The following is a 12804-nucleotide window of genomic DNA, read 5'->3' on the forward strand; positions in this document are numbered from 1 at the left end:
AGGCGGAGCGGGGCGGGGGGGACCGGAGCCGGCGAGGCGTGATCGCCCGAGGCCCCTCCTGCCCGCCGGGGAAGCCTTAAAGCAGGCCGGCGAGGCGCGGAGCCCCGCACTCGGGAGCCCCGACGCACGGGCAGCCGAGCCCAGCCCAGCCCAGCCCAGCCCAGAGCCGCTCCGCTGCTGCCGCCGCCGTGAGTGCCGCGACGGGGCGGGAGCGGGATGGGGACGGGAATGGGCACAGCGATGGGGACGGGGGGCTGTCCGGGCCGGTCAGGGGCTGCACCGGGGCGGCCGCGCTGCTCCCGCCTTCGGGGCAGGTGCTGACGGCAGCTCTCGTCCATCCCGCCCCGCCGTGCAGATGCAGGGCACCGTGAGGCTGTGGGTGTCGGTGCTGACTTTCGCCCTGTCGCTGCTGGTCTGCCTGGGGACGCTGGCAGAGGCGTACCCCTCCAAACCGGACAGCCCCGGCGAGGACGCCCCCGCAGAGGACATGGCCAGATACTACTCGGCGCTGAGGCACTACATCAACCTCATCACCCGACAGAGGTAGGCAGGGCGGGACGGCAGACATCTCCCTTTCCCCATCCCCGGGCGGACTTTAACCTTGGCGAGGCTCAGGGGGGGAAGGTGGGATGCCCCCTCACACTCGTTGCTTACCCCAAGGACACGGAGAAAGACGTGGTGCACAGATTCCTTTTTAGAGAGCAATGCCCCGAAACCCTGAGTTACCGACGGGTCCGGAGCTGAATTTCCACCACCCCAAGTTCGCAGAAGAGGCAGGGGTGTCAATGCTGCCTCTGCTGTCTCAGCCTCTTCTAGCTCTGGCCCAGACAGGAGCATGAACAGGGCAGCGTGCACAGGGAGACCCCCTAAAAGGGAAAGAAAACTAACCTGGCAGCTGGAGAGAGCTGGACAGCGCACTAGGGACAGTTTCCCACTTCTGTTACTGAGTCCAGTGAAGATTTTGGTGAGAAAAAGTGCCACTTGTGGAGATGTAGTCGTCCAGGATACTGGACTGCTGGTTTGTAGGCTACTTCACGCACCTGTGAGTGCCAAAAATCTCATTGTCCTAACAAAAACCTCTCGCATGATCGAGAACCCAAGCCCAATCTGAAAGATAAAAGAGCATGAGCACAGGACAAGCTGGCTCTAAACTGGCTTTCTGGGATGACTGTGCTTGTTAATGTACATGTAAAGGCTCAGTCTGAAAAAAAATGCCAAGTTATTATAAAAAATCATCTTTGATAAAAAAAATCATCTGTCCACTTAGGCTGTGTAATTGATAGAAATTTCTGCCAAGGTCCCAAAACAGTGTGTAACCCAGAAGAGCTTTGACATATTTATCTATTTGTTTAGTATGAAGACCAGATTAGAGATCTAAAATTAGGCTTTCATTTTTCCCTCTAGAAATCTGAAGAATTAAATTAGAAGGGTGGCTATCATGCAACTGAGAGCTTTCCCAGCAAGCCCCTTACACTGTCTGTCCCTGCCCTAAGAGCATAAGGCAGATGAAGGGGCTGATAGAAGTACAGTTCTTCAGTCCTTAACTTTTATAGCAATATTCACAGCTGGTTCATGTGTGAGGCATGCTTCTGTGTGGCAGTCTGTGCTCAAATAACCTTTTGTCTAGATTATAGCTAAAATAATCCAATCCTCAAACTCTGCCTTTGCTGTCATTTTCTCTTGCATGTGGTGGGATCTCCAGGCAGGTGTCTCATCCATTCTTTTCTTTCTTTCATCTCCCTTTTAAATGCTGGCTCCTGTCCAAAGCCAGGTCATCTTTAAAAACTAAAAATCCTAAATCCAAACCCAACCAAACAGTCCTCCCTTCTCTGTTCAGCCTCCACTTCTGGTGCCCTATGTTCTTGCTTTAATTTTGACTGTGTAGCTTTTATCCTGAGTTTGAGCTGTAAGTATACAACTTGGACACTGAAATCAGTTTCATGCTTTTGTGTGGATTTGGGGTCTGAAATGAACTGAAATAGTTATTGTTTCTGATGGATAAAGTTTAAATTTTGTTCCTTAGATTTTCTTCATATTTCCTACCTACCCTTGTATTTAAAGGAACAGAGTGACCTGGAAGTACAAGAAAGTTGGCAGAAAAAAGCACTACAGTGACAACTTTGTGATACACACTTAAAACGTGACTGCAGAAGTTAACTAAAAAACCAGAAAGGTGTGCTGTTTCCACTGTGGTGAATTAAAAGTCCAGAAATAAAGAAATTGCCACCTCCATTTGGAAAGCTTAACTGAGCTCCTGGAGGTTTCATGTTTTGGCAGTGACGCAGTCGTTTGCAAAATGAATCAATAACTTTTGAAGCATTTTGGAGCAGTCTAAGGATGATTGGTCTATTTCAGCAGATGTGCTTAAAGTTTTTTCTCTTACAGATTTTTATCTCTGCTTTTTGTGCATGGGAGCCCTGTGACAGGGGGAAGATGAGGTCCAGGGGCTCACCCTGCTCCTTCTGTGGGTGGGTGAGCAAGCTGCGCTCAGCATCTCACCCGACCTGGTGCCTGTAGCTGGTGAGGTGAAGCACTAAGAACATGTTGGCAAAGGAGGAGATGAGGAGATTGATGTTGTTTTTTTCCTTCAGGTTTATCTGCCCTTTTTTCTTTAGGTTCATCTCCCCTGCCTTATTTGATGTTTTTGTGATTATGAATACCACCATACCCCACCCCCACCACCCCCAGCTCCTGGCTCATCTTCCTGCCTTCTGCTTCTGGCCTGACTCAAGCATTTGAGTGCCACTCCCCTCTGCGCTACTGTGACACACGGGGTCTTCACCTGAGCTCAATGAGCTTCTTCCTCCCAGACCATCTTCCTCTTCTTGTATTTAGACCTCGTCCATCTGGCTGTTTGCTGCCTCTCTCCTTTGAAATTCTTTTTCAGATCCATCTCAGCTTTAGACACCAGTGCCTGTCAGCTTTAACAGCCCTTTGAGGTTACCTGAGGTAAATGGGTGCAGGTCATGAGACCTGTTTCAGGCTTCTTGTTTCTGATGAGGTCCCTTATGAGATTCCTTATAAACCAGGTCATTATAACCCAAAAGAGAGCCCACCACAGATGCAGACTCCTGCTCTACAGATATTTCTTTGGATTAGTTCCACCCTCGTTTCCTGAACTGTTCTGTGGTCCTTGCCTCATGCCTCTCTACCACACTGTTCAGGAGGCTTTTCTCAGAGTCCATCTTTACTTGAATCATTCCTCCTCCTCCTCCTGCCACTTGCTGCCACCCATGCTCCCTCTTGCTAACAGATTATCTTCTTTCCTTGCCACTTGCAGCTTCTCCATGTATTTGTAGATCTTCTGTGCTGTAGCAAAGCAGTCAGGCCATTCCTGCTGGAAATGGCCTGAAATGGAATGGCAGGGCAGAGAGTATATAAAAGTGTGCATGACTTGGGCAGTGCTTCTGCTCCCTCTTCATGTCAACACCCTTTAATGGGCAAGGGAGCAGATCTCCCTTTGCTTAGGTTTCCTGATGATTTTCTGAATCAGACCCACAGATGCTTCTGAGACAACTCAGCAGGTGTTGCCAGCTTTGAACATTGATGGTGTTTGAGTCCTAACACCCAGGTTTCCATGGAAAGCTTCGAGATTTTGCTGAGCCTGACATAGTGTGTCCTTATTCAGAATAAGTATGTTTACGCCTTAAATCTCTTTGACTTTAGCTGGAACTGTGGCTTATCAGCATCAGCATGCCCCAAAGTAGGCCTTGTTATCTCAAATGGAGTAAAAAAACTGACCAGGTGTTTTCACCTTGCATTTCTAAGTCTTTTAAAACAGACATGATTTTTTGAAAAACGTGTATCTCAGAGCAAGGAGCAAGGCACGAAGCAGCTGGAGCAAAGATGTCTCAAGGCATCTGCATCAGGAAAAAGTGATTGACTCTGTCTGTGACCCCTATTTTGTGTCAGTAGCATGGATGTTTCCCAGGGGCAAAATGACAGGGCAGGCAGAAGACTGACACAGGAAGAATGGGTGTTCTCTGGGCAGCCCAGCTGGTTGCAGTCAGTGAACACCTTGTGTGCAGCTTTGCTGTGTGAGGTACACCAGGTGGGTACATCCAGCACAGGTAGTGGCAGGGAGTAGCCAAGACGCTGAAGGAACTCATATATCTCCCCAACATAGTGTTCCTCATTATTTGGGTGAATCTCTGCACTCTGGGTGGTTCCTACCTATTTCTTATTCAGGCAAAACTTCCTGAGAGATTAGTGGGAGTTTTGTCCAAGCGTGAGGTGCTAGAGCAAGTTTTGATTTGTTAAATCAGTTTCTTTAACATAAAAGAAAATTGGCTTCCTCCTCAGTTAAAGTCCAGGTCACATCCATACTAATCAGAGAAGAGAACTAGAAAGGAAGAAATCCCTTTGTGGTGATGGAGTGCAAGGTATTTGATTCAGTATCACGCCTGATTACGCTATTGTAATAGCATTTTACTGTGTGGCTGGTTCTTTTCAAATACCTGCTTTCAGTCAGCTCAGATTAAGAAATTTTACTTACTGGAATGGATGCTTTGTCTTTCTAGAGCACAGGTGATACACTAAAATGATTAAAACAATGTAAAAATACAAAGGGTAGAAGAAAAATATTGAAAAGTAAGATATGTTTAAGGACGTTATCAACAGTTAAAACTGTTAATTTTTTAAATGTACTTTGGGAAGGTTTGGGTTTTTGGTGGTTTTTTTGCTGATCTAAACCACAGGAATGACTGGGGTCACTGCAGAAATATCATGATAGTTATGGATAAAATGTAAGTCCTTAACTACACCTTTGATTTTTTCTGAAATCAGAATTTCCTTCAAGCAGCATTCACCAAAGCTGCTAATGTACTTTATGATTCAGAATGAAATTGCATACACAAGTTAAACTGTGATCTTAATTCTTTCCAACCAAGGGAGCGTTTGCTCTTAGTTATCACTTTTAGGCTAACAGATCCTTGTAGTGATGAAATGCTTGTCAAGCAGGCTGCTCATTGCCACTTCTGTTTTCCCAGGAAAAGAGATTGAATTCTTTCCCAAGTAATGGAAGTTTCAGTACTTGTAACTGTTGAGTGATGTACTGTGTTCAGGATTAACAAAACAAACAAACAAAAAGACAAAGAAGAAGAATAGAAAGCCAACTGCTGTGTAAATACAGGACAAAGGTAGCCCCTGATATCCTGTCTAGTTGAAGAAGAACTCTGAAAGAGCAAGTTCTTATTCTCATAGCCACATAGTCCAAGATGTTTACCTTGGGATAGCTCAGTGGTTACAAACTAATGTGCTATGTGTTGGGCAGCCCCAAATGTACTGGCTATTTTAAAAAATCTTGCAAAATTTCTGGTGAAGGATAAGTATCATCTAAATCAAAGAGAAAGTTCGTGGGATGATGGAATTGGCTTTGCAGGCAAGAACGACGTGCTTGGAAATCACATCATGCAGAGCTTCTTCCCTCTTCTTCCATGCTCTCATCAGTAAGGTGCAAAGTCCTGGAATATCCAGGAGCAGCCATCAAATTGAGAAATATTCAGGGTTTCTCAATATTATAATGTAAAATAATTACAGAAAAAATGTAGAAAAATATGGAAATAAAATAAGAATCAATTTAATTAATTTGCTCACATGGCTAAGCCAAATTAAAATTCTTGCTGGAAAGCGGTATTTATGTCTGCTCATTTTTTCTGAAAAAAAAATCACTAGTGGTTCTGTGCTCAATCTTCATTTGTAAAAAGTGATATATACAAAAACATACCTTTAATTTTTTTTTCTCAGATATGGAAAGAGATCAAGCCCAGATACACTGATCTCAGACCTCTTGTTGAGGGAAAGCACAGAAAACATTCCTAGATCCAGGTATGTATGAAGAGCTCATTTGGATTTAACTATCTCATTTCTTAACAATAAATATGTTTCATAGGGAGAAAGCGTGCCACCAACAGCTAGTTAATCATATCCTTAAAAAAATATTTAATTCCTTATTTTATTAGGAGCTACCACAATCTATGAATGCAAGAAGTGCCTTATCAGGTATGATATAATCCAAACTCTTCCTGATTTTGGGAGCAGGCCATACCTTTGGTATTGTATATACCAGTTGTATTCAGATGAAGAGGATGCACTCCCATGACACTTGCACCCTTCTGGGCATTTTTACACAGAATTATATGCTGATGTTTGATGATGATTCCTTACATATTAGAGCTCTAAAGATGGCATATTGCTACTCATCTGCTGCTCACACAGGTTTAAATGTTTCCTCTAAAGATGCATAAGTGGCAAATATGCACCTACATTAACTCATACACAAATGCACAGTGGTGAGTTGTCTTTTAAAACACAGTATTTCTCATTGGTTTTGTATCTAATATTTTACAAAGGGAAAGAAGGCCTTCATATTTCCATTTGTACTTGCTAAAGTAACAGCGGTGTTTCAAACAACACTGGGGTTTCAAATGTACATAGTGTATTTATCTGTTTTATCTATTTGTCTATCTATTTAGCCATAATGTAAGATACTGCAGTGCTGACTGCAGTTTACACAGCTGAAAATTAAGTATGTTGAAAAGGTAAGATGCAGGGGGTGTTTTGGTTCATGAAGGAAAATACTGGTTTTACCCACAATCTAGCATGAATGAGTTTAAGCCTTTACTGATTATCTGAAGTTTGCTGACAATACTTCTACTGCAGAAATAAATGTTTTATGCAGTTGTCTTCTCAGGAGTCTACAAGCAAGTGATCTGCAAAGGCTCAACTAGACTACTTCAGTACTTAAATGTAATAGCCTGTAGCACTGAATTTAGGGCATGATCATGACACTGAAAGGTGACCCAGAATTCCCACTGCCATCCCGGGAGGTTGCCCGTGAGACCTGCAGTTCTGCCTGTAGGGAGGGCGTTGTCTGATGGTTCGATGACTAACCACAGCTGTGGGGATGCAATTTTCTCTGCAGATGCTTATCTGAAAAACTGCATGGAGTGCAGTGAAATGTATTAGACTATTTTGTGTTTGGTAATGACAAGGGAGAGCCCTCACATAATGGGAAATTTCCACTGTCTTGAATTTGAGGCAACACACAGGGTAGTTAGTACTCATACTCTCTAATATATCTCCCTAATAGTCTAATACTCTCTGTAATTTTCACCCCTTCATCACAAAACTTTATGATTATTATTACTGTTTCAATAATGCTATTTATAACACACCAGGGAGCAAAGATTCATGAGCAAAATAACCAACTAGTCTGCAGTTAAGATCAAGAATTGATGAGAAGCAGATTTTTATTTCATGCCCCCTGTAACAACACTTTAAACGGAGTATGGTATTTTTCACTCATCGCTGACAGTTATGGGAGTACTGGGAACAATGATGCCTAGTTTCCTATGGATATATTTTCTAGGATAAAACTCTGTGTGGATTCTGAAGCCCACTCCAACTTCTTCCTCCGTGTGAGGACACAAATGTTCTTTCTATCCAGTCCTGTGTTTCATGGCACATCAGGAGCTAAATACCTCTAAAATGGGTGTACCTCTTTGTGACTTGGTTGAAATTGTCTGAAGGGAGTGAAAGCTGCGGGGGAAGTTAGGAAAGGCGCAGTTAGGGAAGGGGAAGTTGGTTAGGGTCAGACAGCTGGACACAGAGCACAGCTGCCTAAACTTTCCTCCTGGAGGAAGCCAGGCTGAATGAATGAAAGGCAGGCTGCTATTAGTCCAACCTTAAATTAAGTATATGTTTTAGAAATAATGGCATGAAAAGCTAGTTATGGAGCAGATGTACACTCAGTGAATCAGCAACAGAGAGAGATACCTCATGAGTTCTCAGGAACTGAACTTTGTAACAAAACACTGAGATAATGATAAATAACTTAATTGTATTCAGCTTTACAGGCCTGGTTTGACATTTCACTTTTGCTGACTAAAATATGCCCCAAAGGATGTTGTAGTCTGGGTGTATGTCTGACCATATGAAGAAAGTTTAGAGAGATATATTTTAGAAACTAATTACAAAATAGGAAGTTAAAGATTAAAAAAAAAGGGGGTGCCTTGACCTGAGTACAAGTAAGTTCTTATGACAGAAATATGATATGGCCTGTTTCTGATTTTGTCTGTCTTGTGGAGTGATAAGAAAATGTTTAGTACTCAGTAATAAGATATATATCTCCTCATGCTGCCCCTTTAAAAATTAGATATCTAGTATGAAATATTTTTCTAGGTTGCCTCTGCAGTCAATCAGAGGGATGGGCAACTCCAGAATGAGCTTTCCTTCCTAAAGTGGGCAGGGTCTCAGTTGCCCTGTAAGGTGTCTATGTCTCTCCAGTGACTGTGGAAGCAGATTAGACACTTAATCAAGACTTGGTGTGCTACTTTTAGATGGGAAAAATTATGGTGAATGCATTTCTCCCAGTCTTTTTCCATGTTCTCCTACTTACCTTTCCTTCTGTGTAGACAAAACATCTGTTTGCAAGCAGAGGATCTCTCAATAAAATCCTGCCTTCAGCACACCTTTCAATACATTTCAAATGCTTGATATTGAGGAGTGGAACACCACAGTAATATTTTAGGATGGTGGTTTTGAATTTGGGTTTTGTTCAAAGGTGCTTACAGCATGATGTGATTTTGTTTGGCTCAGTGAGTTCTCTTTGGAAGTTGTTTACTCCTGAGTTAGAGTGAAAAATGTATCTTTAAGAAATTTGTATTTCAACATATCATAGTTCTCTAGCTTATTTTCACTAAGTGCCATTTCATGGTGTAAGGCAGCTTTGTAGCTAGTCTCAACTGTGTAAAGTGTGGCACCAGGGTAGCAGGATGTACAGGTAAGTTCTGTCAACAAAGTACAGATTTTTGGAAATTCACAATGCATCTGTTTTTGTTGGAGTCACATATACAATCTTCAACTGCAAATATGCATATATATTTCCCATTGCTGCTATTAAGGAATATTTTAGGCAGTTTTAACATTGAATTTTTTCAGAGGGGGCTTTAATATGTGCTTAATATGTTTTTTGTAATTCATAATATGTGTTGCAGGTTTGAAGACCCTTCGATGTGGTGATGGGATTTTCAGCACACCTTCAAAACTTTTCCTAGTTTTCGGTTCATACTCCACATCTTGGAAGCAAATCATAGCGTCATCCCCAGTGCATGCAGCCATTGTACTGAATTCTGTAGAGTTTCTCTCCTTCATCATATTTGTATATACCTTTATTTAAATAAATTATTTGTGCATTCCAAAATGTAACATACTAAAAGAAAACAAACAACCGTGTCATTGGTATAACAAAGCATTGTTTTAAACTATTAAAAGTGAATTATAACTTCCCTGTAGTGTGAAGTAGTGTGGACAACAATGGTGTCATAGTTATTTACAGTAATTACTGTGGAAAGTAAGATAAAGACATCATTTATTGTGGCCTCAGACTCAGCTGAAAACTGTTTAAAATAATTGATCACAGACTGCATAACTTAGGAAAAACAGTGGTTGGAGAGATTTTTCAGAATGGTCCTCCTAAAAACTTATTTAGTGCTTACATTGACAAATGTAATAAAATTAATGCCATTTTTGAAATGCAAAGGAGTAAGTCACTGCTTGATTCTGCTAACTCCTTGAAATTGGTTTGGTGTTTGGCTGTAAGCCTGAGCTAGTAATTTTAAATGAAACAGATGTAACTTCTTTGTTTTGGCAATATGCAAAATAGCAGAAAATAACATCTAAAGTAACTCATAAACCAAGACAAAGCTGCAATTATTTGTGCCAGAAAAGAGACATCTAACATTGCCTAAGGCCTTGTAAAGGAGCACAGTGATAAATCCTAATCCTTGGGCTCAAATTGCCGTCTCTCATTCGGAGTTATTAACAGTCTCTGTTTGTACCATAAGGAGATCCACAGAACAGGGACAAGGAGAACTCCCTCCAGGTTTACGTTTTCTTATTTTTGGATTGTATAACTTTACTCACTAGGCTAATGGGGGTCTTAGACACATTTGAAGTTTTTACTCAAAGCAGTGTAAGAATGGCAGCATTTTCCCCTTGTTCTTAAGTGGTTCTAGTTCACAGATGTGTATCTTGCTGTACGGTCAGGACTCAGACTGTGCATGACACAGATGCTGGTCTCTGGTTCCTGATACAACACTTTTCTTTAGACACTGTGACTAAACAATGCATAATAAATATGCACATAAAGAAGTTCCAAACTGGAAAAGAATCAGTGTGAAGGTTTAATCTATTTTGATGTCCTTCCCAATTTTCAAATGCTTTCACATGGCTGTTACCCCCAGGAGAGATGCATCAGTGCAACCAAGGTCCAGGTTTCTATAAATGCGTTTGCAAAGTGTTACCAGCTTACCAGGACTGGTCAGCTTTTGTGGTCAGTGTCTTCAGCAAAGCACAACATAGTTTTCCTTTTCATAAAAGACTTGGGTGTCACTGGAATTGGCAAATTTAGTTTTCAGGAGCAACACATTAACTTACAGACTGTGTGATGGTTCTATAATGCTAGTCGTAGAATTGTGGCAATTAATAACAAGCTAGAGTCACAAAAATGTTTGAGGCTCCCAGGGTGTACTATTTCAAAAATAAGCCAGACCTAGAATTTAATAGGAAAATTAAGATAAAGGCAATAGTACAGAAACACTGACTTAAACTGACAGAGTCAGAATACGACCTGACACCTTGTGATGGCAGCAGTCTGATTAAATGGTGGCTACAGTCCCATTGGAGTGATAGAAGTGGTTTTGTTGAAGTAGTGATCCTATAGAAAGATCTGATCTTTCTCTGGAGGTCCAGTGGTGGGTATCAAGCTCTTGTCCTCTGGGAATCCAGTGGAAGTGTTCCTGTGGTGTTCCAAGCCTCAGATTATATCCAGGAAGGAATGCTTGGTTCCTCCCCCTGGGCAGGGCATCTCACAGTGGGATGATGTAATTCTTGAGTCGTGCTGGGAGATCTTGATGGCCCATCAGGAGAGATAGCCCTTGGCGGGAGTTATCAGGGATGAATCATGGAAGAGGTTAAGAACACTGCCCCACCTTTTTTAACAACTTATGAGGATGGTCACAGAATGCATACTTTGGTTACAACTTTTCAGGGTAAACCGTTGCCACCCATAGCAGTAGGCAATAATTTTCAGAGGGACCTCAGGATGGCCACCACTTGCTGGACTGAGCAGGTGTTCTTCAACCTCAGGCCAGGACCTGCTGTAGCAGATTACACAGAGTACTCTGCTTTGAGTAATTATTAAAATAAAAAGTGAAAGTTATTGAGGTATATGTTACAATATAGTTAATCGCTAATATTTAGTATTTCTCTATATATACTAATGACCATGTAAATTGCAGTATCAGTAATGATAAAAATGATAAATTAATCTTATGTTGCTTGTATTATCATTACAAATGTACCTCAGAGGAGAAAAAGAAAGTTCAAGAATTAGCTCATGCTAAACACTCATGCTGCGTTGTTCTACTCAATTACCTGAGTTTTCCTGAATTTGGAGAATACTCATCTTTATAGAAAAGGTATTACCTCATGAGCTCTCAAAGACAAAAGCAAGGCAAAGCACTCACACAATATTTATTTATTCACTCTGTGGTATTATTTTCTTTCTAAAATCTTCCTCTGTTCCCTGGGGCTGACACAATACTGCCATAGAATTCCAGTGTGCTTAGTTCTTAGCTTCCTTGTGTAATTCATATACCACTCTTGACAGGCCAGGACACTGAAAATATTGTGTCAGCTCTCCAAATCAGAGGATAGACTTAAAAATGAGCTGTGAAATGAAGATAAATACCAGTTTCCTTTGGCACGACTTCTACGTTTTGACTTCAGGGTTAAGATTTTCATATTTTTCTCTCTAACCATGAGTGCCTTGTTTCTAAAACAAAAGGCTGAAATTTATGTTAGATTCTGAGGAAGTGCCAGGAAAAACAAGATGTAATAACTATAAAAGTAGGTAATAATATTTTCTCCTTTATTTATTGTGGGCTTGAAATCATGACAAATGTACATAAATAGGTTCAAACATTTAAAAGACTGTCCACCTTTATCTTTGGCAATTTCTGTAAAATACATCACCGTTATGCTCAACTTTGATTTAATCAAAGAGGAGATCTAGATGATCCCACCTATCTTCTCTTCCAGGACAGGAAATTCTCTCTATCTTCTCTCTCTGTCCCTACAGTGCTCTCAGCCCTGAAATTCTCTGTGCCAAAAGACCCTTCATCATGGTGGTCCAGTATGGGCAGTGCTGCCCAAACATGGCACTGTGCTGAGGTGGGATTTACCTGGTAGCTGGCAAATAAATACCAAGTTTTAGGTGCAGCATCAAGTGTTTTCCATAGTGGTTTGTGTCACCTTCTGGTGCTCCACTGGCCACTCACCTCGGTGCTTAGGGTGAGGTGCCCAGGAGCACTTGGCATATGTGGGAGGGGTATTTTTAAGCTGAACTGACCATTGCTCTGTGTTTCCCATGAGATTACATGTCTTGCCTGCCCACATGACCTTCAGGGGTGCCGTAAATCCAACACCAGACCTCTGCTCCCATTGCCACCCTTGTGTTAGCCCCTAAAAGCTAACAAACATTTAAAAAAAAAAAATCAGCATGATGAATCACAAAATCATAGAGTACCAGGTTGAAAGGGAACTTCAAGGATCACCTGATCAAACCTTTCTTGGCAAAAGTATGGTATAGACAAGATGGTCCAGCAGCCTGTCCAGCTGAATGTCATAAATGTGCAACACTGGGGAATCCCCCAGTTCCCTGTGGAGATTCTTCTTCTTGTAAAAAATGAGTATCTGATTGTTATTGTGAAAACTTCTCCTCTTGAGTCCAATCAGAATCTC

The 12804-nt window shown here is 41.8% G+C and overlaps 1 protein-coding gene across 1 annotated transcript; it reads left to right on the forward strand.

Annotated features, from left to right (window-relative positions):
* Positions 1-72: 72 nt before the first annotated feature.
* NPY (neuropeptide Y) lies at positions 73-9290 on the forward strand. The gene is made up of 4 exons (XM_015620265.3): positions 73-188; positions 356-543; positions 5746-5826; positions 8997-9290. Exons 2-4 carry the CDS (start codon positions 356-358, stop codon positions 9019-9021), a joined length of 294 nt encoding a protein of 97 aa, XP_015475751.1. The 5' UTR covers positions 73-188; the 3' UTR covers positions 9022-9290.
* Positions 9291-12804: the final 3514 nt, after the last annotated feature.

The sequence above is a fragment of the Parus major genome, chromosome 2 (genome assembly GCF_001522545.3).
Source record: "Parus major isolate Abel chromosome 2, Parus_major1.1, whole genome shotgun sequence".
Classification (NCBI taxonomy): domain Eukaryota; kingdom Metazoa; phylum Chordata; class Aves; order Passeriformes; family Paridae; genus Parus; species Parus major.